Here is a 25,835-nt window from a genome sequence, read left to right as displayed (position 1 = left end):
CGACTTACTATGGACAGGACAGCCCAGAAAGGGTCTCAGAGAGAAGAGTCACGTGAGCAGAGGGGGTGCAGACACCCCTGCGGTGGGGGAGGCCCGGGGGTGCCTCACGGAGAAGGTGCGAGTGTTCCTAACCAACCCCACACCTGCCCGGGGTGCAGGAGCCCCCAGTGCTGGAGGCTGGCATGTGCCCATCAAGGTGAGTCTGTCAGCACCACGGGGACTCTGGGTCAGAGGTGAGGGAAGTGGGAGGGGGCCAAGACGAGAGGCAAACAGCTTGTGCATGAGACCAGCCCTACCCAACACCCAGGGTGCTCCTGGGGCCCTGAGGCATGCAGGCCTAAACAGGCCTCCCTTTCATCTTGCCGTGAGAAACACAGACGTGATGCCTGGAGCTACAGCAGCCACCTTGTTCCGCAGAGTGACAAGCAGTGGGACAGAGCCACCCAGAAGAGGGTGGTGGGCAGGACCTGGTGGAAACACCAACATCACGGTGTGAACACAGCGAGAAGCTGGTCAGCTACAGGAAGGGAGCTGGCTGACGGGCCCCCGCTCTGCAGGACGCAGGACAGGGGAGACGGTGGGCAGCACCTTCAGAGTAGTGCGGGCCTACCACCATGCTGCTGGGCACCACATGCGCCCCCTGAGGGTGGCTGGAGAAGGGAGTCCAGAAACGCCCACCTGGCCCTCCAGGCCCACCACCAGACACGTGCAGGGAAGCTCAGGGTGGCCCCACTGGAACAAGCGAGGTGTCCGTATGCGGGAACCAGGAAGAGCTGTGGCAGCCTCCTGTCGCCCGGCACATCCCGACAGGTAGGCAGCCTCCTGTCGCCCAACACATCCCGACAGGTAGGCAGCCTCCTGTCGCCCAACACATCCCGACAGGTAGGCAGCCTCCTGTCGCCCAGAACATCCCGACAGGTAGGCAGCCTCCTGTCGCCCGGCACATCCCGACAGGTAGGCAGCCTCCTGTCGCCCGGCACATCCCGACAGGTAGGCAGCCTCCTGTCGCCCGGCACATCCCGTCAGGTAGGCAGCCTCCTGTCGCCCGGCACATCCCGACAGGTAAACCCACAGGGAGCAGCCGTGCTCGTGAGCATGGTGGTGATCAAAGGTGTGTCACACGTGAGCCGCCCACCAAACCGAACGGACGCCTGGGCGGGCAGCAGCTAGAGACCAGGGGCGGGCGCGAGCACACGGGTCTCGGGAGGCGACAGAGGGGCGGGGCTCAGAGGGGAGGCCTCTGGTGCTCTCTGCAGGTCTCATTTTCTTAAACGCTTTGAAAACAAAGGCAGCCAAGCATTAGTGTCTGCCAATGTCCGGTGTGCCCCGGCAGCCCACACACACGCACATCTGTGGGTGCGTGTGAAACACTCCACGCACGTGTGCTCAATCACTCAGTAGTATCAGACCCTCTGCTAGCCCATGGACTGTAGCCCACCAGGCTCCTCTGTCCATGGAGCTTTCCAGGCAAGGATACTGGAGTGGGTAGCTATGTCCTTCTCCAGGGCATCTTCCCAAACCACGGATGGAATTCCTATCTCCTGCCTTGGCAGGTTGATTCTTGACCATTGCAACCACCTCAACTTACTATAAACGGTAATAATCTCACATGCAAAACGTGTTAATCATGTTGCTGAACCAGGGCAGTGGCCCCCTTTCCTGAGTCCCGGGCACTGGTGAGTCCCCCGAGGCCCAGGCCTGGCCCCCAGGGAAGCTCCACACGCGGAGAAGGGACTTCCGATCACAGGAGGGTGTGATGCCGCTTTGGTCCAGTTACTTTATTTACACCCGACGCGCGGCTGAGACGCAGCGTCCCCGACCGCAGGGGGCGCTACCTTCGTAAGTCGTCCTTGCCGGTGTCGATGTGATGCTTGAGCAGCTGGACCCCGGAGCCCGAGGACGACAAGATAAACGCGTCGAGGTAATAAAACTGCGCGGACTGGACAGGCGTAGGGAACGTGTCTTTGCCCTGCAGTGGAATCAGTCATCGCCACTAATAAATAAGTGTCAGTAAAACCTCTACTGCTATAAACATGGAACCTCTCATCCTAACACAAATGCCCACTTATTCTAAAGGTACCGGATACCTCTTGGTAGGACCAACGTACAACCTTCGGTCCTTCTTCCTGATTCCGTAAACGATGCTATGTAATTAAATTTTACTGTGGTGAGCATTTGGAATTCCGGCCATTTAAAAACTCTGAAATGAAAGGACATTGAAGCCTGCCAGCACACACCTTGAAGCCACAGTTCTTCACCTGCTTTAAACCTAGTTGAGCGTCTGCTCTTCCGATGACATGGCCCAGCCCGTGCAGGGCACAGAAGTCGACAGGACTCTCGGCCCCAGGGCCAACCCCCACTCTCCCCTCGGCCTCACCCGCTGTCCTGGGAGTGACCAGCCTCCCTCGAGCAGCGCCCCAGGACTCAGTCTCCTTTTATAAGACTCACAGGAGGGGTGCTAACCGCGTCCTCGAATCCACTTCCTGCCAGCGAGGAGCCTGGTGACTGAGCCGCGTCGCCTGTCCCGCTACCCATCGTCCTGATTCCCTTCCCCCTACCCGTCGTCCTGATTCCCTTCCCTCTGTTTCCAAACGGTATCCCATGAGATCACCAAAATAAGACATTTTTCTCCCCAAAACACACTTCCCCCACATAGTGTCCTGTGGGCATTATTATTGCCTCTACTATAGAATCACATTTATTTTTATATTTAAATTATTCCCATATTTTACTATTGTTCTGCCATTTTCAGACCATACAAATGTCAGGCTTATTTAGCTGTATGCGCATATGTGTGCGCATCTGTATGTGTGTGCTGCGCGTGTCACGTGTCCATGTGAACACTCTGTGCTGCCCGCCTGCCCCCGCCCCCTGGGTGGGGCCGGAGACTGCGCAGGAAAAGCTGGGCGGCCCCCACCACCCGCCGTCAGCGCCCCGCCCGTTACCAGACGCAGCGCCGGCTCCCGCCGCGCACCGACCACACCCGCAGCGTCCCGTCCTGGGAGGCGGACAGCACCCAGCGGCCGTCGTGGCTCCAGCACACGCTGCTCACCGCCCTGTCGTGACCTGAGGGCAGAGCAGGAAAAACGGCCTTGAGTCCCCTAGAGCAGCAGAGACGCCACGTCCAGAAGGGAGTGACCCGGAGGCGTCTTCCAGCCAAGCGCCCCAGCGAGCCGACGCCCAAGGCAGTGGACCTTGCTTCGTTTAAAGACCAAACACAGTTTGCGAAGAAGGTATTAGACGATGACACTGGCCGACGGTTACAGTGTCTGAGCAATTAGACCTGCAGATAACGGACCGCTTATCACTTAGCCCGTCCCCTCCTTTCCCGGGGAATAAGCGGGTGCTCAGGAAGGGAGAGGAAACACTGCCAAGATCAGGAGGTACCAGGGGCAACACCACAGCCGCTCATGGGGGGTCCCCGGCCCCTGCCGGCCCGGCACCCGCTGCCCGGCTGGTCCGCTCGGTCCCGGTGAAGCGTCAGGATCCGCTGCGGGTTCTGTCTTGGCCCCTCCGACTCCTCCCACCCACCGGCCAGCCCTGCCCTCTCCACTTGGCGTCAGCCACCTCCGGCTCTGAACCCACACACGACCTGATTTTTGGACCCGCTTTGCCCTCACGACTCCTGAGAAAGGCCATCGCGGCCGTGAAGCAACCTTAGAATCACCCAGGACCGCCCCCACAGCCACTCAGAAGCGGAGGAGCCCGTGCAGGGAAGGGTTCTCCGAGGCGGATACTTGGAGCTTGGGAAGAGAAAACCGCGGTCCTGCGAGAGGAGATTCAGAACCCAGAGGAGATTCAGAACCGAGAGGAGATTCAGAACCAAGAGGGCCGGGCCAGGCTGTCCACAGGCCACGGTGTGCGCACGCGGGCGAGAAAACCAGCGACGCCTCCCGCTGAGCAAAGCTGCACCTCTGAGCCCTGCGCTGCCCCGGGGCGGGCTCCACACGCCACCCCTGCGCCCGCGATCCAGCGTCTCGGACTTCCCGTGTCGGATGCTCTGTGACAAACTGCAGAGAAAGAAGAGCCGACGAGGGGACACTCTTGTCTCGGCAAGCTCACCCCGGACGTCCGCGCGCACCCAGGGCTCAGCGTGTGAACCACACTCGGGAACCTGAGATTGGACAGAGAGGTGTAGCATCACTGCATCACCCAGGTCAGAGAGCCTACAGGAAGTAGGGACACCATCTACTTGGACAAGTGTAAACACAACCTGGAGAAAACGGAGAGCCAGGACCAACCGAGCGGAGAAACACCAGAAAGGGCTTTGCTGCCCTCTGCTGCAGGCTCCCGGGAGCTCCTGCGGAGCCAGAGCCAGGCCCGCGTGGATGGGCGGGAGCTGGACACACCGAGCTCCAGACGCATCAGCTCACAAAGCCGAGCAGCTCCCCTTCCTCCGGCCTCAAACAAGGCTGCTTGGGCCACCACCTCCCCAGGCGGCCAAAGGCCTCAAGGCCACGTGAGGCGGATTCAGCGAGGCTCCCTCGCCTCGCCCACTGCCGAGCAGACCCCTGCCTCCGGTCCCCCCACACCCCCACCGCTAAGAGCACTGCCCCTCTCCGGTAGCAGATATGTCAGGAGGCTGCCCCCTCCCGCCCTGACCCCAGCCTCCCCACAGGACACACAACCCCAACCCCAGCCTCCCCCCAGGACACACAACCCTGACCCCAGCCCCGCCCCAGGACCCCAGGAGCAGTGGTGGAGGTCGGGAACCAGGCTGAAGGTGCCCACTAACAGGAAGGACCCTGGAAGGGGGCCAGTGGGCAGCCCTCAGACAGATGCAGAACTTAGAGACAGCAGCAGGAGTTCCAGGCTCAGTGTCATCCCGTCATAGGACTTCATGTGTCCACAACTCCGCCGTACTTCATGAAATCTTAATCACTTTGACCTTCTGAAGTGACTGACCCCAGGGTTTGGCTGTTACACCCCTCGCCCTTCGCCTGACATGAGGGGGTGGTCCTCCCAGGCCGCACTCACACGTGTCCAGCTGCACCCAGCAGCCCACACTGAGCCAGGTGCGCCCTCACGGGAGCGTCGGCACCGGGCCCCTGGCGTCCCTGGACTAGACAGCCACAATGGATGGGAAACACTCTCAAGTCTAAAGCGCGAACACAGACCCTGCCAGCGAATGACACCCCCTGGGATCCGTGGTCGTCACACTGGGATGCATCACCCGCTTGTGCTCTCAGAAGCAGAGACCTCCCAGACGGGTTTTACCCGAGCACCGCGGGGCCCCTTCCACGAACGCGCCTCCAGGTCTGGCCCCACAAGTGACGCTTCCCCTGCTCAGCTCAGCAGGGTTTGGCGGAATCTGGTCATTCTGTTCCCCAAGTCAGCCACAGAGCTAGTCTGTTCTTGTTTGAAGGGAACAAGCATGGCGCTTGCAGATTAACAACAGGACCATAACGAGGCTGACTCTGTGCCCCGGACGATTAAAAAGGCCACCCTGAGGCCACACCCACAGGGCAAACAGGAAGCATGAGCTCATCCGACAGAACAGCAGGTAAGGCACGCGCGTCAGAAACCCTCCACCGGCCACCACCCTCACTGAGCAAGCTCACCCTATAGCCACCCCGACAGATAATGCCCCTGACATATGGGGCCCTGTAGTTACAGGGGCTTAGGCTGGTTTTCAGGAAGGTGGAGTCAGCTGTGTGTAGCCAGCCAAGCCTGTTGGGACCACTGACTCTAAAACGAGGCCTGTGCAGGTGTCCGACAGACGACCTCCCGACATCAGGGGGTCCAGAATGCGCCCTCGCCTCATGGCTTTTGAACGTGCAGCCCACGAAGCAGCATGCAGCCCTGAGCTGTCTGTGCAGCACACAACCACCTCACCGTGTCCCTACCGCCCATCCTGTCCCCGGCACCGAAGACCTCCCTGCTCCTCCGACCCGCAAGTGCCCGGCCCCGCCTCGGGGAGCGGGTCTGAGCTCTGCCCTCCCGGCTCCTCGCTGGGCTGCCTTGTGTAAACCCTTCCTCTGCTGCAAACCTTGGCATCTCAGTGCTTGCCTCAGTGTCTGGCAAAAGGACCTGACCTGCTAACAAGAGAAAAACACTCACAAATCCACATGAACTAAAACTCTCCATCTTACCTGACAAAACAGCAGGTGTCCCAGTAAGATCAGCATTGCAGACCAGGGACAAGTGGTTGGCTAAGCCACAGGCCAGCTGCTGTCCATCTCCTGCTTGAAAAAGCAAGAGAAACTCCTTATAAAGCATAACTCAGAGGCACCACACTTGCAACAGGTGAAATTATAGAATTTTTCAGTTAACCTGACGCTCGTTTTCTCAGGAAATGAGGAAACCTGAAACAGGAACAGCGTTTCCTCAGCTCCCAGTCGCTGGGCGTGCACTCCCACCGGGGGCTCATGTCACGCCCAGCTGCTTCTTCGGACAGGCGCCGAAGGCTGGGGTTCAGGGGCCTGCCCAGGACACGGGGCTCATCAGAGGCAGCACCAAGACCTGAACCTGGACCTGCTGGGAAGCCCCGAGCAGCCGCCCAGCCGCCCACGCCTCCTCCTAGGGGCACACCTGCCTCAGCCGTTCCATCTAAACACTGCCCTACAGTAAGGCATAATAAATTATACATTTCCCCCATAATATTCAAACTTGAGGACCCTACTTTTATGGTCACATGCTTGGTAAGCATATCAAATATCACATAAATATTTACTGATAATACTACATATCCAATTTCCCAAAATTATTCAAAAAATTCTTTGGCAGGCTGGAATTCTATGAAAAAAAAAAAGGAAGTCAGTAACCTTTCGGATTTGGGCAGACGGCTGCTTTGGGCAGACAGCTGGTCAAACACTCAAGGAGGTGGGGGTGGAGGATGGTGCACAGAGAGACCCTGGACTTGGGCAAAGGCATATTCTCACCTGTAAGCAAATCTAGAAACCAGAAATGATGTTTAACTCTGAAAAGAGCTTAAATAGTGGAGCTACCTGGATGAGAGCTGCCTCCTGACTTCTTTGAGTTCCCAGAAAGGAAGTAAAGGTGTTTGGATGCCCTTGAGAGGGAGTGGTTGCCAGGAGCCGAGTGTGCCTGGGGGGAGGCTCCACCCACTGAAGACCAGGTCTTCAGCTGAAGAGCAGCTCCACCCACTGAAGGAGGAGACCAGGTCTCCAGGGGGCAGGAGGCTCTTCTGTAGCCTCTCTTTTGATGAACCAGCCTCTGTATGCAGCCCTCCTGCCAGGCTCCCTTGGGGCTCATGGAGGAGATGGCCACGTACTCAGAGCACAGATCTGGAACAGCTTATAACCAAACCAGACCTCCTGCTGCCAGAAGCTGCAGGGCATGCGTGGACGCCCTGGGCTAACCCTAGTGACAGTCCAGGGGAAGCAAGCTTTGATTTTAATCTAGACTCAAACAATGTCGTGTGACTTCAAATAACCAAGATTTTTAAAATCTGTTTTAAATGGAACAATGGGCAAAACAGAAGCTTGCAGTGAAGCACAGCTCTGGCTGGAGCAGCATACCTGAATACTGCACACAGAGCTGGGCCGCCTGGCCGCGGGCCACGGCCAGCTGCCTGCTCAGCTTGCTGGGCGCAGGACTCTCCAAAGGGCACGCCTTACCTCAAGGAAGATCAGAGGAAATAACTGAGACAGTCCAAAGCAACATTAGAAATAAAAATATTCTGGGAGGTGGGTCATAGAGGATCCTGCTGTGATTTCATGTGTTTGTTAGCCATCTGTATGTCTTCTTTGGAGAAATGTCTATTTAGTTCTTTGGCCCATTTTTTGATTGGGTCATTTATTTTTCTGGAGTTGAGCTGTAGGAGTTGCTTGTATATTCTCGAGATTAGTTGTTTGTCAGTTGCTTCATTTGCTATTATCTTCTCCCATTCTGAAGGCTGTCTTTTCACCTTGCTAATAGTTTCCTTTGATGTGCAGAAGCTTTTAAGGTTAATTAGGTCCCATTTGTTTATTTTTGCTTTTATTTCCAATATTCTGGGAGGTGGCCACTATGAGGTACCATTTCACACCAGTCAGAATGGCTGCGATCCAAAAGTCTACAAGTAATAAATGCTGGAGAGGGTGTGGAGAAAAGGGAACCCTCTTCCACTGTTGGTGGGAATGCAAACTAGTACAGCCACTATGGAGAACAGTGTGGAGATTCCTTAAAAAACTGGAAATAGACCTGCCTTATGATCCAGCAATCCCACTGCTGGGCATACACACTGAGGAAACCAGAAGGGAAAGAGACACGTGTACCCCAATGTTCATCGCAGCACTGTTTATAATAGCCAGGACATGGAAGCAACCTAGATGTCCATCAGCAGATGAATGGATAAGAAAGCTGTGGTACATATACACAATGGAGTATTATTCAGCCATTAAAAAGAATACATTTGAATCAGTTCTAATGAGGTGGATGAAACTGGAGCCTATTATACAGAGTGAAGTAAGCCAGAAAGAAAAACATCAATACAGTATACTAACGCATATATATGGAATTTAGAAAGATGGTAACAATAACCCTGTGTACGAGACAGCAAAAGAGACACTGATGTATAGAACAGTCTTATGGACTCTGTGGGAGAGGGAGAGGGTGGGAAGATTTGGGAGAATGGCATTGAAACATGTAAAATATCATGTATGAAATGAGTTGCCAGTCCAGGTTCGATGCATGATACTGGATGCTTGGGGCTGGTGCACTGGGACGACCCAGAGGGATGGAATGGGGAGGGAGGAGGGTTCAGGATGGGGAACACATGTATACCTGTGGCGGATTCATTTTGATATTTGGCAAAACTAATACAGTTATGTAAAGTTTAAAAATAAAATAAAATTTAAAAAAAATAAATAAATAAAAAAAGAAAAAAAAAAAGAAATAAAAATATACTAGAAATAAGGTGAGTGTTTCCCTATTTACATGTATAATTTTATTCCATAACATTTATATATATATATATATAATGTGTGTATGTGTGTATATATATATATATATACACATATATAAACTCTTACATTCAGAACCATGAAGTAATATGTATATGCTGCCTACAGGAGACTTATTTCAGAGCTAAAGACATACACAGACTGAAAATGAGGGGATAGAAAAACATATTTCATGAAAATGGAAACGAGACTGTAGCAATACTCAAATCAGACAAAACAGACTTTAAAATAAAGGTTATTAAAGAATAAACAATGGCATTATATAATGATACAGGGATCAATACAAGAAGATATTATACTCATTAACATATATGAACTCTATAAAATAGCACCTAAATATATAAAGCAAATATTAACAGACATAAAGGGAGAAATTGACAAGAACACAATAATTGTAGGGGACTCTACCACCCCAGTGACATCAAAGGACAAAGCATCCGGACAGAAAATCAATAAGGAAACATGTTTTAAATGACACAGTAGACCAACTGGACTTAACAGATACCTATAGGATATTCCCCATCCAAAAACAGCAGAATGCACATCCTTTTCAAATACACATGGAACATTCTCCAGAATAGATCATATGCTGGGTTACAAAACAAGTCTCAACAAGAGACAGAGGACTGAAATTACATCAAGCATTTTTTCTAAACAAAATATTATGAAACTGGAAATCAATTACAGGAAGAAAAATGTGCAAAGCACAAACACACGGAGACTAAACAACAGGCGACTATAAAACAAACGGGCCAATGAATAAAGCAAAGAAAAAATCAGAAAATACCTCAAGGCAAACCAGAATGGAAACACAACTTTCCAAAAACTTATGGGATGCAGCAAAATAAGTTATAAAAGGGGAAGTTTTATAGTGCCACAGACCTTCCTCAAGAAACAAGAAAATCTCACAAAAACAATCTAATCTTCCATCTAAAGGAACCAGAAACAGAAGAATAAACAAAGCCCCAAGTCAGCAAAAGAAAGGAGCCAATAAAGATCAGAGAGGAGACAATGTAGAGACCAAAAAGCAATAGAAAAGATCAGCAAAACAAGAACTGTTTTTTGAAAAAGACGAAACAAAACTGACAAATCTTTAGTCAGGCCATCAAGAAGAGAAGAGAGAGGCCCAAGTAAATTAAATACGAAGTGAAAGGGGAGAACTAGAAACCAACACCACAGAGTAGAAAGTGTCATTAGAGAACGCTGAGAACAGTCACATGCCAATAAACTCGACCACCTGGAAGAGATGGATGAATTTCTGGAATCACGCAACCTTCCAAAACTAAATCAGGAAGAAATACACAATCTGAATAGATGGATCACTAGTAGCGGAATTTTATTAGTGATTTAAAAACTCCTAGGAAACAAAAGTCCAGAACTGAACAACTTCATGGGGGATTTCTACCAAACACATAAAGAAGAGCTAATTCTATCCTTCTCAAACTATTACAAAAACTTGATGAGATAAAACACTCCCAGATTTACCTATAACACCACCTTTACTCTGATACCCAAACCAGACAAAGATGCCACAAAAAAATTATAGGCCAATATCACTGATGAATATAGATGCAAAAATCCTCAACAAAATATTACAAATTTGAGTTTAACAATGTATATAAAGGATCATACATGATAAAGTGGCATTCATTCCAGAGATGCAAAGATGGTTCACTATTCACAAATCAATGTGATACCACATTTAAACAAGAGATGATAAAAACAACAGTCATCGCAACAGATGCATAAAAAGCATTTGACAAAATCCAACACCCTTTATGATAAAGAAAAAAAAACTTTTTTAACTCCCTGGAAAAACAACCACAAGAAATCCAAGCTCAGCAGAGCCCAGGGCTGCATTCCATACTTGACCATGGATGTTTGAGAGGGTCTGACAGGGCATGAGGGCATCTGGTGGAGAGGCCTACTCAGTAGCAATGACCTGCTGACATGGGAACAGCAGACGGGCAGGAAGACGAACAAAAAACGTGATTAAATGTGGGCAAGTCAGGCCCAGCAGCGTCTTGTGAGCCAGTGACGGCAGGCGCAGCTGTGATGCTCACAGGAATGAGGAGCAGCTCAAGTGCCCCAGCCCACTGTCCCTGCGTAGACGGCGTCACCTCTAACAGCAGAACTGGGGGCCTGCCACCTTCCTGTCCAGAGACACGGACCCAGGGGATCTGCAGAACTCGTCCAGCATCATGGGACACGGGGACAGGTGTGGACGCAGAGCCGGGCAGCCAGCCCTGGGCTGAGGGAGCCAACGAGCCCATCACAGGCCTCCCAGAATGGCACCAAGCACCATGCCTACTCAGACTTCCTGCCCAATGACGACCTAAGACACTTAGAATAACCGTTAGCTAAGATGCTCTCCAAAATGAAACTTAAAACAAAAATTAAATGTTTCTAAATAGTTAAGGTGGTAAAAACAGCAGCAGGTCTGAAAAATGATTAATATGAATTAAATTTAACTAAAAGAACAGATAGATACAAAAATAATATATACATATATGTGTGTGTGTACATATACATATTTACACACAGGTACTTAAAAGGTCTTATATATGTTTGAAAAAAATCAATTAAACTATCTAAAGAGTTCCTCCAAATTATCTCACATTTACTTGGGATGCACAAACTAGGTTACATACCGCCTGTAATTGTTCTTGCATTTCGAAGCTCTTTTACCATCATTTTTGAAATTAGTCTTTGGTGAAAACATAGTTGCACTGGGGAGAGAAGAGCTCTATGTCATTCAAAGATGAAAAGTTTAAGCTTAAGAGACCTACTTTGCAGTGAAAAAATAAACATACATTCATAAATGCTTTCCATGTCCCAAGTTAGTAATAAACTGAACATTTAATCACTTTAATTTTGACAGCTATTCCTCTAATTCTATATCCATATCAGCTATTTCACTAATGGGGACATACGTGTATTTGTGTATTAAAATTCTGGAGAACCCTGTGCTATTTTCCTACAAATTTTGGGTTCTTAGGCAAAAAACTAAGATAATCACTTTGCAGCCAGGCATGCAGGGCAACTCCACATTTCAGCTTCAGGTCTGGAGCCCTGGGAGAGAGACAGGGGGGTGGGGGGGTGGGGAGCTACATTTGCTGCAGACTCTGCAAGTCCACTGGGGAATGACCTGGAGCAGGCCTGGAGGAGGCAGGTGAGGACATGGACATCTGCCTGTGAGGACCAGGCTGGGGTGGGGCTCATCCCACCCAGAGCACAGGGTCCGGAGAGGCTGTGTGAGAGCGGTGGGAGCTGGGTGAGGTCCAGGAGGAGGCAGCACCCAGGCAGGGAGGCAGGCAGTCCCTCAGCCTCACCACCTCCCCGCCCGTCCTCACTGCCTCGGGGACGTCACAGCGAAACACTCCTCACCCACTGACCCCACCTAGAATCCCCTGTACTTTTGCTAGAAAGTTCAAACCCTGGACTAGTACTTAGGACTGACCACGGCTTGGTTCCTCCTCCCCTGGACTCCCTCACAGGCCCCACATGCAAGACCCACCCAAGTAAAGTGAGCCCAAGGAGTCCACACTTAGCAGATGGCATCACCACTGAGCCAGCACACAGGCTCAGGGCCTGGACTAGTGTGCGGTTGTTCTGAGGCATGGACCCAGGATCTATCTATCTACCACCCACCCATCCAACACCCATCCATCCCTCCACCCAGCCACCCAGCCATCCCTCCACCCATCCACCCAGTCACCCAGCCACCCATCTACCCATTGGTCCATACACCCACTGATCCATCCATCCACCCAACCATCTGTCCATCTGCCCACCCACCCATCCATCTACTCATCCATCCATCCATCCATCCATCCATCCATCTATCCACACATCCACCCACCCACCCACCCACACACCCATCCACCCACCAATCTATCCACCCACCCACCCACCCATCCAACCATCCACCCACCCATCCAACACCCATTCATCCATCCACCCATCCATCCCTCCACCCAGCCACCCAGTCACCCAGCCACCCATCTACCCATTGATTCATACGCCCACTGATCCATCCATCCATCCATCCATCCACCCAACCATCTGTCCATCTGCCCACTCACCCACCCATCCCTCCACCCACCCACCCATCCACCCATCCATCCACCCACCCACCCATCCACCCATCCAGCCATCCACCCACCCACCCACCCATCCATCCATCCATCCATCCATCCATCTACCTACCCATCCACCCATCTATCCATCCACCCAGCCACCCACCCACCAATCCACCCACCCTCACACCCACCCATCCAGCCAGCCACCCATCCACCTCCTGCATTGCAGGTGGATTCTTTACCAACTGAGCTATCAGGAAAGCCCCAAAGTACATAGTAAGCACTCAATAAACGCTTGCTACTGCCGCGTCTGTTCTGTGATGGTGTCATGCTGGGGTCCACACACCGACATCCATCCACACCAGCACCTGCGCCCAGAGGCCATGGTCTGTCTCTGGGCGGTCCACTCACCACGGGGCAGCCGTGTAGCCCGACGACCGTATTTTGCTATGGAAAACCAGTGGGTGGTCCTTCACAACGCTCCGAGCAGCTGCGGGAAACACAGTTACAGAAGAAGCAAGTCACTAACACGGCTGCTTCATAGTGGATAAGGACAAAGCTCTGCAGAGACAGCCACGTTCTCACAAGAGGAGTCAGTGCACACCCTACAGACTGGAGAGGCTTCATCCCTGATGACAACCAACACCACCAGCAGAAAGGGAAACTGAGGGCGCTAAAAGCACCAGAAAACAACAAAAACGTGATTTTCCTCCTTAAATGACCTGAATCGCAGTGTTTAATACTGTGTATTTCAGATACTCGAGGGCTAACACGTCAGCCCTTCCCACAGCGCTGGTCCCTCCTGCCATGTCTGCAAGAGGCTGTCCACTCTGGGGTGAGACAGGCCATGCAGAACCCGGCCGGTGGGATTCTGTCCACGGGACCCTGAAACCCACAGCGTGGAGCAAGTGCCTCTGTGCTGGGGCCAGGCACAGCTCCTCTACAACAGGAATGCAAGTCTCTTAAGCCAACCAAGTGTCTCTCTTATGCCTGAGTTTATCACGACACAACAGTAAGAAAGACCAGCCAGCAGAGCATTTTAATGGCGAGGAAACACCGTACCCTGTTCTTAACACCCGTAAGCGCCCACGGCCCAGCTGGCTGGTTAGAGCTCTGACACCTCGGGAACTTACCACCGACACGGACATGTCCCACGGGTGCTTCCAGACAGAATAAAGTCCTGCCAGAATTACCCATTTTTATGTATATTTGATACTTGCTATTCAATATGAATATTCTGTACAATACTATGAAACAGGTTTAGAAAATGGATAATTACATAATATTGAATACTCCAAAATACAGTTCTCTTTTTTTAACCGCAAAGAAATTCCGCTCTGCTTTTGGAACTATTTCAAATGTGATAAACCGAGACATATTCCCATCAAAAGCTCAGGGAACCCCACTGGGCACAGAGGCCCCGAGGAGGGAGCCGGGCCCCCAGAGGCCCTTAGGAGGGACTGGAAATCCCAGAGGAACCAGGAAACCTTGCTATTTCTATTATGCTTTTGTAAGAGGAGGGATGCAAATTTTGAGATTACAGAATCACTATAAATCAGTCATCTTCTGTAATATTCCATATGAATATTTTCTAAACAACACATAAAGCTATCAAAAAAGTCAAAGCTTTAAAATTTAACCAGTCCCTGGATACAGAGAAATTAGAATCTCTGGAATAAACCTTACTGTTTATCTGATTGCTCTCACTAAAGTCTGTTTTACAATCTACATGTCACTTAGCTGTGAAACACAGTGCAGCATGTACAGCCATCTGGGACAAAACGACACGTCCTAGTAGGGCGTTCCCTGTAGGTCCAGTGGTGACTTCCAGCGCCCAGCTTCAAACCCTGGTCGGGGAAGTAAGATCCTGCAAGATTCTTGCCATGCAACCAAAACAGTAGAAAAACGTGGACAAAATTATCATTCAAAACGATGCATGCACCCGTACGTTCACAGCAGCAGTGCTCACACAGACAGGACAGGAGACAGCCCAGCCGCCCTGGACAGATGGACGGACAAAGAAAACGCGCTGCATTCACACAGCAGGACACCACTCGGCCGTAGAAACAATGAAATAATGCCATTTGCAGCAACACAGATGGACCTGGAGATGATACTAAATGAAGTAAGTCAGACAGAGACAATATCATGTGGCATCACTTATATTTGTGATCTAAAGTATGACACAAATGAACCTATTCTCAAAACAGAAACACACTCACTGACACAGAGATCAATGGTGGTTACCAGAGGGGTGAGGCGGGGAGGGACAGACTGAGAATTTGGGGATATTACATTTAGGGGGCATCCCTGATGGTTCAAACAGTAAAGAGTTCAGTACAGTTCAGTCGCTCAGTCGTGTCCGACTCTTTGCAACCCCATGAACAGCAGCACACCAGGCCTCTCTGTCCATCACCAACTCCCGGAGTCCACTCAAACCCATGTCCATCGCGTTGGTGATGCCATGCAACCATCTCATCCTCTGTCAACCCCTTCTCCTCCTGCCCTCAATCTTTCCCAGCATCAGAGTCTTTTCAAATGACTCAGCTCTTGGCATCAGGTGGCCAAAGTATTGGAGTTTCAGTTTCAACATCAGTCCTTCCAATGAACACCTAGGACTCATCTCCTTTAGGATGGACTGGTTGGATCTCCTTGCAGTCCAAGGGACTCTCAAGAGTCTTCTCCACCACCACAGTTCAAAAGCATCAATTCTTCGGTGCTCAGCATTCTTCACAGTCCAACTCTCACATCCATACATGACCACTGGCAAAACCATAGCCTTGACTAGATGGACCTTTGTTGGCAAAGTAATGTCTGCTTTTTAATATGCTGTCTAGGATGGTCATAACTTTCCTTCCAAGGAGTAAGCATCTTTTAATTTCATGGCTGCAATCACCATCTGCAGTGATTTGGGAGCCCAGAAAAACAAAGTCTGACACTGTTTCCACTGTTTCCCCATTTATTTGCCATGAAGTGATGGGACTAGATGCCATAATCTTCATTTTCTGAACGTTGAGTTTTAAGCCAACTTTTTCACTCTCCTCTTTCACTTTCATCAAGAGGCTCTTTAGTTCTTCACTTTCTGCCATAAGGGTGGTGTCATCTGCATATCTGAAGTTATTGATATTTCTCCTGGCAATCTTGATTCCACCCTGTGCTTCCTCCAGCCCAGCGTTTCTCATGATGTACTCTGCATAGAAGTTAAATAAGCAGGGTGACAATTTACAGCCTTGATGTACTCCTTTTCCTATTTGGAACCAGTCTGTTGTTCCATGTCCAGTTCTAACTGTTGCCTCCTGACCTGCATACAGGTTTCTCAAGAGGCAGGTCAGGTGGTCTGGTATTCCCATCTCTTGAAGAATTTTCCACAGTTTATTGTGATCCACACAGTCAAAGGCTTTGGCATAGTCAATAAAGCAGAAATAGATGATTTTCTGGAACTCTCTTGCTTTTTTGATGATCCATCAGATGTTGGCAATTTGATCTCTGGTTCCTCTGCCTTTTCTAAACTCAGCTTGAACATCTGGAAGTTCACGGTTCACATATTGCTGAAGCCTGGCTTGGAGAATTTTAAGCATTACTTTGCTAGCGTGTGAGATGAGTGCAATTGTGCAGCAGTTTGAGCATTCTTTGGCATTGCCTTTCATTGAGACTGGAATGAAAACTGACCTTTTCCAGTCCTGTGGCAATTGCTGAGTTTTCAAATTGCTGGCATATTGAGTGCAGCACTTTCAGGATTTCAAATAGCTCAACTGGAATTCCATCACCTCCACTAGCTTTGTTCATAGTGATGCTTCCTAAGGCCCACTTGACTTCACATTCCAGGATGTTTGGCTCTAGGTGAGTGATCACACCATCGTGATTATCTTGGTCGTGAAGATCTTTTTTGTACAGTTCTTCTGTGTATTCTTGCCACCTCTTCTTAATACCTTGTGCTTCTGTTAGGTCCCTACCATTTCTGAGCCCATCTTTGCATGAAATGTTCCCTTGATATCTCTAATTTTTTTGAAGAGATCTCTAGTCTTTCCCATGCTATTGTTTTCCTCTATTTCTTTGCATTGATCGCTGAGGAAGGCTTTCTTATCTCTCTTTACTATTCTTTGGAACTCTGCATTCAAATGAGTATATCTTTCCTTTTATCCTTTGCTTTTTGCTTCCCTTATTTTCACAGCTATTTGTAAGGCCTCCTCAGATAGCCATTTTGCTTTTTTGCTTTTCTTTTTCTTGGGGATGGTCTTGATTCCTGTCTCCTGTACAATGTCACAAACCTCCATCCATAGTTCATCAGGCACTCTGTCTATCAGATCTAGTCCCTTAAATCTATTTAAACAGTAAAGAAACTGTCTGTAATTCAGGAGACTTGGATTCGATCCCAAAGTTGGAAAGATTCCCTGGAGAAGGGAATGACAACCCACTCTAGTATTCTTGCCTGGAGAATTCCATGGGCAGAGGAGCCTGGTGGGCTACAGTCCATGCAACAGCAAAGACTAGGACAAGACTGAGCGACTAACACACACACACACACACACACACACACACACACGTAACATTTAGAATGGATAAACAACAAGGTCCTACTGTATAGCACAAGGAACAACTACATCCAATCTCCTGGGATAAACCATAATAGAAAAGAATATTTTTTTAAAGAAATATATATATGTGTGTGTGTGTGTGTGTGTGTGTGTGTAAAACTGAGTCACTCTGCTGTACAGCAGGGATTGGTACATTATAAATCAACTAATACTTCAACTAAAAATAAAATAAAAAAGTCTTAAATTCCATTTTAAGGGGCGATCTAAGTAAAACATATCTAAGAACAAAATGTAAATGAATTTGGTTAAAAAAAGAAAGACAGTCCCAAGTCTCGTTTCACAGCAGGTCTCCACACAGAGGTCTGCTATCAGCTGATGCTGGGGAATGTGGACCTCCGTGCGGCTGACAAAACAAGCTGACCTAGGGTATGAGGGACGGCTCCGCTTTTAACAGAGTTCACCCTGCAAGTACTCCGCTTCGAGTGGAAACATAGTTAGGATTTTGGAATACTCTCTGAACAACCTAGTATTGCTCCAACTATTAGCAATTTTAATTAACATGTGTTAGTCCACAAGTATTTCCCAAAGAATGTTAAAAGCAATCTATACATAACATAACATTATTTGGGGTATTATTGAAGAAAATGATTCAAAAAGACTTTTTATGTTGCCCAAAGTTATAGAGTTACTTACTGCCACTGAACTGTACACACAAGTATGATTAATATGGTAAATTTTATGTAATTTATATTTTTCTACAGTAAAAAGTACACACAAGAAATAAGTGAAGAGATGTACACTGCCATATTTAAAATAGATATAAAGGGAAAGTGTTAGTCACTCAGTCATGTCCGACTCTTTTTGACCCCATGGACTGCAGCCCACCAGGCTCCTCTGTCCATGGAATTCTTCAAGCAAGAACACTGGAGTGGGTAGCCACTCCCTTCTCCAGGGGATCTTCCTGACCCAGGAATTGAACCCAGGTCACCTGCATTGCTAGAGAAGGCAATGGCACCCCACTCCAGTACTCTTGCCTGGAAAATCCCATGGACCCCATACAGTCCAAGGGGTCGCTAAGAGTCAGACATGACTGAGCGACTTCCCTTCCACTTTTCACTTTCATGCATTGGAGAAGGAAATGGCAACCCACTCCAGTGTTCTTGCCTGGAGAATCCCAGGGACGGGGGAGGGGGCTGCCGTCTATGGGGTCGCACAGAGTCGGACACGACTGAAGCGACTTAGCAGCACCTGCATTGCAGGTGGACTCTTTACCGTCTGAGCCACCAGGGAAGCCCCTAAAATAGATAAACAACAAGCATCTACTGAATAGCACGGTGACAGACTTTGTTTTCTTGGGCTCCAAAATCACTGCAGATGGTGACTGCAGCCATGAAATTAAAAGATGCCTGCTCCTTGAAACAAAAGCTATGACCAACCTAGACAGCATATTAAAAATCAGAGATACCATTTTGCCAACAAAGGTCCATATAGTCAAAGCTATAGTTTTTCCAGTAGTCACGTACAGATGTGGGACTTGGACCATAAAGAAGGCTGAGTGCCAAAGAATTGATGCTTTTGAACTGTGGTGTAGGAGAAGACTCTTGAGAGTCCCTTGGACTCCAAATAGATCAAACTAGTCAACATAAAGGAAATCAACCCAGAGAAACCACTGCCAGTATTTCTCATGTTTTGAATTCCTACGAATTATACCCAAGTCATGAAGAAACGCCCAACATATTCCCCACCACAAAAACTATGTCAGAACACATGAGAGGCAGAGAAAGGAAGGAGCAAAGGAAGAAGAAAGCATTGAATTTTCACCTCGATGAACGTGAATCCACAAAGTGACAGAGTGAAGCTGAACAAACGTGACTCAGAGGAGGAGCTGCCCTACATCCTGTGTTTCAGACTATGTTATACTCACCAGATTGTTTCTGAGTAGCCGGCTTGGTTCTTTTTTCCTTAAGTCCCAAGTACAGCGGAGAAGTCGGTAACACACAGGAGCTGAAAGAGAAACACAACCCTGGTCTGTGAGAGCAAACGTGCGTGATGGAGTTGTTTCAGGGAAACGGGCATTGTAAAGACAGTTTCGCACGACTCCGCACCTGGGCAGCACCGACAGGTCCGGTCCCGGGTGGGGGCGCTGCTGAGACCTCAGCAGAGCAGCAGGGTCCACCTCCACCAGTGCAGTCTCGTTCCCAAACATGGACGTGAGCAAGCAGAGGGCCTGCGCAGACGAGTTCAGAGAATCGGTCATGGTTGTGGGCACTTTAGTTGTGCTAATGGGTGCCCTGTGCAGATGCATGTGACCCCTGAACCCTCACACACAACCTCACGCGGTGAGCAGCCGGGAGAGCACATAGGAAGAAGGGAGGATAAACCACAGCAGGTGGGCGCACCGCCCCGGCCTTGCTCAGGGCATGGCTTACGACTCACCTCACCACCGCCGGTTCTGCTTGCCACGGCGCACGATCCAGCAACCTGAATGCTGAGGCCCTGGAAGTCTTCATTCCCGGCAAAGAGAAAACAGGCCACACATAAGGCCACGAGGTGCTGCCTGCACACGGGCCGGGGCCGGGGCAGTGAGGACAGAGCACACAGGCCGCTGCCCGTGCAGAGCTGCCCTGGCGTGAGCCTGCAGACCAAGCTCCACACACGGCTGCAAGAGTGCAGTAGGCGCGGCGTCCCTGTGAGGACACCGAGCCAGGCCGGGCACATGGCGTGGGACCTTAACGGACAGAAAACCAACCAGGAGGAGGCAGGCACGGGCGCCGGGGCCAGCAGAGGCTACGTGTGCAGACAGACGACAGGGAGGTGGCTCCCCAGGAGGAGGACCCGGACCAGGACGCCAGAGCCCTCGGGGAGTGGGGCGCGGGCCGGCCGTGTGCACACGGGGCAGCGGGCAGCAGTCCGTCGTCTCCCCGCAGCTCAGGGGCTGGAGGGGACCGAGCCTGCAGGCGTGCGGATGCCAGGACGGGCGAGGAGTCTGTCACTCAGCCCAACAGCTGCGATGGTGACCAGGCGCCGCAGCAAGGCTGTGGAGGGGACACAGGGCCGACTGCAGGCCCCGGACGCGGCTGGGCCCCAGGAGGAGGCGGAGACAGAGGGCCACGGGTGGGGGCTGCAGCAGGGACTTGGGGGCTCCAGGACAGCCAGCGTGGTGCCCGTGACTGGGAGCCCGGTCCCCGGGGGTCAGTGACGGGCACCCACCGTGACCCCCCAAGTGTCAGACAAAGGAAAACGTTCAAGTTCCATACTATCTGTATCAAAGATCCTCTGAAGGTACATCTTACCCTTGTAATGTAAAACGGCCTCCAGTTCAAAGCTTGCCAAGTTAAATATGAGCAAACCGGCGGAGCTTCCAATCCACAAGCAGCGGGCGGTCTCAGAGAGGCTGATTCCAAAAGGAAGAGAGAAAAGCGTGTGCTGACCGTCCCCCCTCAACCAGGGCGGCGGGGACCCCGGGCCTCGGGGAACCTGAGGGTCCCCTGCCCGAGTCTTGGGTGCCGGCCGCATCTCGGACGACCTCTAGCATGTCCCCCGGGCAGGTTTCCAAGGCCCTACTGTTGAGAGGGTAACAGGCAGGAAGGCCAGGGGTCTCCAAATGGAGGAAATAGGCTGCAAGTATCAGACATTTTTCTCTGTCTTAAGCAGCAGGAGGAAACAAACTAGCGATATGTTTTCCTTCTCTATACAAATTTAAAAGGAGGTTTCTCTTCAAACACTGTGTTGTCATAATAACACCTGGTTTCACCTGAAGTTAACTATTCTCAAACCTTGAGTTAACCAATGCTTTTTCTTATGGAAATGCTTGTCTTAAGCTATGCTCATATGCTATGCATTTACCCCAGACTCTGTCTTCAAGTCAGTTCCACCTAATGGCTCAGAACCGACTTGACAAATCAGTATGTTACACTCAGATATTGTTCCCCTAATCTATGTAAACGAAACTATTTGTATGGTGATCTGCCCTTCTACAAGATTCATGTCAATTGTTTTATGGCCCCCGGGATGAATCATCTGATGCCCAGATTATCCCAAAATACATCTTATGGGTGAGGGGCCTGGTGCCATTCTGAGTTTTAAGACATTCCTTTCTTTCATTGACAGACTGCTAGTGACTATATAACATCCAGCTGAAGACTAGCAGGGGGGTACTCTTTCTGCCCCCTTCTGATGCCTATGTCAGAAGCTTTCTCTGTCTCCTTTATACTTTAATAAAACTTTATTACGCAAAAGCTCTGAGCGATCAAGCCTCGTCTCTGGCCCCGGATTGAATTCTTATCTGGAGGCCAAGAATCCCAGCATCTTTTCGTTCAGCAACAACCTTTCACTGTCCAGGGAAGGTAGAACTCAGAGGGCCACAAGCTGGGCCCGACTCAACTGTGACCTGAGGCTTTCCTCTCCTCTAAGGTCACCAGAGGGAGGCACCTGTGGCCTCCGAGAGACCCCCACACAGGTGGGCATCCCTGCCAGAGCCCCACACCTGCGCCACGGCTGTGCCTGAAGACCCTGCTGAGCAGAGCTGACGAGGTGGAGACTGACCGACAGTGGCGTTCACACCAGGATGGACAGATCTGCCGCTGCTTCTTTGTTTTCCGATGTACAAACTAGACCCAGGCTGTAAACTGACTGGCCAGCCTCCTCCGGCTTTGCAGACCTGGACTCAGAGCAGCTTCCTCAGGCACCTCCCTCCCACGCACACCTCGGCCACTGGGCCTGCAACAGCCCCCACTCCCTGGGCTGCTCATGGGTCCTCAGCCTCCAACACCAGCCCCAGGGAGACCACGTGGGCCTGAGCAGAAATAGGGTCACTCTCCCTGAGCAAAGGTGGGGACCCAAGGCCTCAGACCCCCTAGTCAGCTCAAGTCCAGGCCAGGCAGGGGCCCTGTGCAGACACGGCTGCCTGAGGGGTAAGCACAGCAGGGCTGCAACTGCACCAGCCACCTCCTCAGGGCTCCCACCCCAGCAGGACCAGAGGCAGGCCTTAGTCAACGCCAGAGCTCTCTGCAGTCTGTGTGGAGCCAAGGGGAATGAAATCATGATGTATTTGCTTAGTCAGAGTAAAACAGTGGCTCCCTGTCATTGCCAAATATTTAAAATACTTCTATAAAACAAGAAATAACTACAATTAATTTGGGGTCAAACTTAAAGGTATGAAATATGGCACAGATGGCAGAAGTTTAGGATGAGTTATGATAATGTCACCCTTTCCCCTATTACAGAATTCAAGATCAGCCTCAATGGGTGAAGTAAATTAAAAATAATCTCATTTCCTTTATTAAATATAGTTAAAAATAACTGATCAAGATTATCAACCTTAAGGCTTAAAATATGCAACTCTAAGAACACTTACAGTTATTATTACTCATACAGACAAAAATAGTTTGGTTTTATTTTAATTGTTCTAGAAAAAATGAACCTAATCTGGGAGGCTTTCTCCAGAAGGACTTGGTGGGACTCACAGCACTCACCATCCACAGTCGCAGGCTGCCAGGCTCAGGACAGGAAGGGCCACTTCAGTCCCTTCTCCCGTTTCTGGGGCCTTCGTGGACAGAGGCTGACCACCTTCTACGGACAGAATTACTGACAATCTGAGATGCGACATTAAAATGACTGGTCATGGTGAAGGCTACCAGCTGACCCCACGGGGCACTGTTGTTGGAGTAACTCAGACCATGAGTCAAGAAAAACCCTTGGTCTTGTACATTATAAAGCACATGGTTGGAAATACAACTCAGACCCTGAGTCATGAGCCTGCAAGGGAGGGAGATGGAGTTTCAAGGACAGACCCACAGAAAGGGGGCGGGAGGAAATGGCTTAAAACTAACTGTGGGTTCCGAAAGTGGGCTCAGGATCCACCGTGTGTGTTTGTCGCTCAGTCGTGTCCGACTCTTTTCGGCCCCAAGGACGGTAGCCCACTAGGCTCCTTGGTCCATGGGATTATCCAGGCAAGAATATTGGAGTGGGTTGCCATTCCCTTCTCCAGGGGATCTTCCCAACCCAGGACTCGAACCTGGGTCTCCTGCATTGCAGGCAGATTCTTTATCGTCTGAGCCACCAGGGGAAGCCTAAGATCCAGTAGATAAGGGCAATTTCTGACCCACTTTAAGAAGAAATAGCTTAAAGCCATTTACTAATATACATGTTATATGTGTCTCACACGCTAAAGAAAGCACACAACAGTGATAAACGTGAAGGGGAGCAGAGCAGAGACACGTGTGGTGCAGCATGAAAATGAGCAGATGGGTGCCCACGACAGACAGCCTGCAGCCCAATAAACAGCAAAAACGTTGGCTCCTCCCGGGGTGGTGGCAGATATTCAAGTACTTGACCACGGGGACGGGTGGAGGGAGACAAGCAGAAGGAGGGGCCGGGCCAGCCAAGCAGACTCAGCTGAGAAGCCCCGGACTCCTGGGTGGCCCTACTTCGACACTACCCGTGAAGCCAGGAAGCGCTGGGTAGGGGAGGGACAGGAACCCTCTGGGCAGCAAGACAAGCCCCCACCACCCCCACCCCATCTGCTCCCCATGTCCTGCCTGGTTCCAGGTCCCCGGCTTCCCCTCTCCCCCACCCCCGTTCACAGGGGCTGTGACCTCCATGGCAGGGTCTGCAGAGCATCACCTGGCCACGTACCTGGCTTGGACTCTGCCCTCCTAGTGGAGAAACTCTCTCTCTTTTTCCTCAGGTCAACATGCGTCACACAGCGGTAATGGTGCCCTTCAACCAAACTGAAGATCCAAAGCTGGAAAAGCAAAACACGTCTAGCCAGGCTGGAACATGTCTAGACAGGCGTGAACACATCTAGACAGGCAGGAACACATCTAGACAAGCGGGAACACATCTAGACACACGGGAACACGTCTAGACATGGGACTCTCACCAGATATGACCATGAAGAGCAGGCGGTCAGTGAGAAGAGTGAGCAGGGAGCTGACAGGATGAGAGATGGCCCTTCAGAGGCCCCTAGCTCTTCCCTTCTGACCTCCAATACCCTCCCCATCCCCGAGCCGGGAGGCATCCCCCTACAGGCACACAGGTGCGTGGCATGACCCCGAGGTCACACGTCTTATGCACAGCATGGACCGAGAGCAGGTGTGCTCCTGCGCCCAGCACTGCACGCCGGCCTCTCCAGCACAGCATTGTGAGTACGGCCGACACATCCCTGGAGACAGCTCAAACAGGTGATGGCGGCTGTCTCGCTGCGTCTCGCTGCTCACTGAGCCCAGGGTTGGCAAGGTGCAAGCTCGCTGCTCACTGAGCCCAGGGTCGGCAAGGTGCAAGCTCGCTGCTCACTGAGCCCAGGGTCGGCAAGCTGCAAGCTCGCTGCTCACTGAGCCCAGGGTCGGCAAGGTGCAAGCTCGCTGCTCACTGAGCCCAGGGTCGGCAAGCTGCAAGCTCGCTGCTCACTGAGCCCAGGGTCGGCAAGCTGCAAGCTCGCTGCTCACTGAGCCCAGGGTCGGCAAGGTGCAAGCTCGCTGCTCACTGAACCCAGGGTCGGCAAGGTGCAAGCTCGCTGCTCACTGAGCCCAGGGTCGGCAAGCTGCAAGCTCGCTGCTCACTGAGCCCAGGGTCGGCAAGCTGCAAGCTCGCTGCTCACTGAGCCCAGGGTCGGCAAGGTGCAAGCTCGCTGCTCACTGAGCCCAGTGTCGGCAAGGTGCAAGCTCGCTGCTCACTGAGCCCGGGGTCGGCAAGGTGCAAGCTCGCTGCTCACTGAGCCCGGGGTCGGCAAGCTGCAAGCTCCCTGCTCACTGAGCCCGGGGTCGGCAAGGTGCAAGCTCGCTGCTCACTGAGCCCGGGGTCGGCAAGGAGCAAGCTCGCTGCTCACTGAGCCCGGGGTCGGCAAGGTGCAAGCTCGCTGCTCACTGAGCCCGGGGTCGGCAAGGTGCAAGCTCGCTGCTCACTGAGCCCGGGGTCGGCAAGGAGCAAGCTCGCTGCTCACTGAGCCCGGGGTCGGCAAGGAGCAAGCTCGCTGCTCACTGAGCCCGGGGTCGGCAAGGAGCAAGCTCGCTGCTCACTGAGCCCGGGGTCGGCAAGGTGCAATCTCGCTGCTCACTGAGCCCGGGGTCGGCAAGGTGCAAGCTCGCTGCTCACTGAGCCCGGGGTCGGCAAGGTGCAAGCTCGCTGCTCACTGAGCCCGGGGTCGGCAAGCTGCAAGCTCGCTGCTCACTGAGCCCGGGGTCGGCAAGGTGCAAGCTCGCTGCTCACTGAGCCCGGGGTCGGCAAGCTGCAAGCTCGCTGCTCACTGAGCCCGGGGTCGGCAAGGTGCAAGCTCGCTGCTCACTGAGCCCGGGGTCGGCAAGGTGCAAGCT

General features: G+C 51.3%; 1 protein-coding gene across 3 annotated transcripts in view; it reads right to left on the bottom strand.

The window, feature by feature from the left end:
- The window catches only part of WDR27 (WD repeat domain 27), a 167,745-nt gene that overhangs the window by 122,852 nt on the left and 19,058 nt on the right, over window positions 1-25,835 (bottom strand). For all 3 annotated transcript variants that reach the window (XM_045161898.1, XM_045161899.1, XM_045161900.1), the window contains 8 exons: window positions 24,160-24,268; window positions 22,998-23,094; window positions 20,817-20,917; window positions 19,960-20,027; window positions 19,629-19,750; window positions 19,448-19,527; window positions 13,400-13,478; window positions 11,558-11,635 (listed from right to left, as the gene is read on the bottom strand). In XM_045161898.1, coding sequence (XP_045017833.1) covers window positions 11,558-11,635; window positions 13,400-13,478; window positions 19,448-19,527; window positions 19,629-19,750; window positions 19,960-20,027; window positions 20,817-20,917; window positions 22,998-23,094; window positions 24,160-24,268 — 734 coding nt within the window. The remainder of the gene's footprint in view (window positions 1-11,557; window positions 11,636-13,399; window positions 13,479-19,447; window positions 19,528-19,628; window positions 19,751-19,959; window positions 20,028-20,816; window positions 20,918-22,997; window positions 23,095-24,159; window positions 24,269-25,835) is intronic.

This window comes from Bubalus bubalis, chromosome 10, assembly GCF_019923935.1.
Source record: "Bubalus bubalis isolate 160015118507 breed Murrah chromosome 10, NDDB_SH_1, whole genome shotgun sequence".
NCBI classification, from domain to species: Eukaryota; Metazoa; Chordata; class Mammalia; order Artiodactyla; family Bovidae; genus Bubalus; species Bubalus bubalis.
Note: the sequence above shows the minus strand (reverse complement) of the source record. Positions and strands in the feature narration are given on the sequence as shown.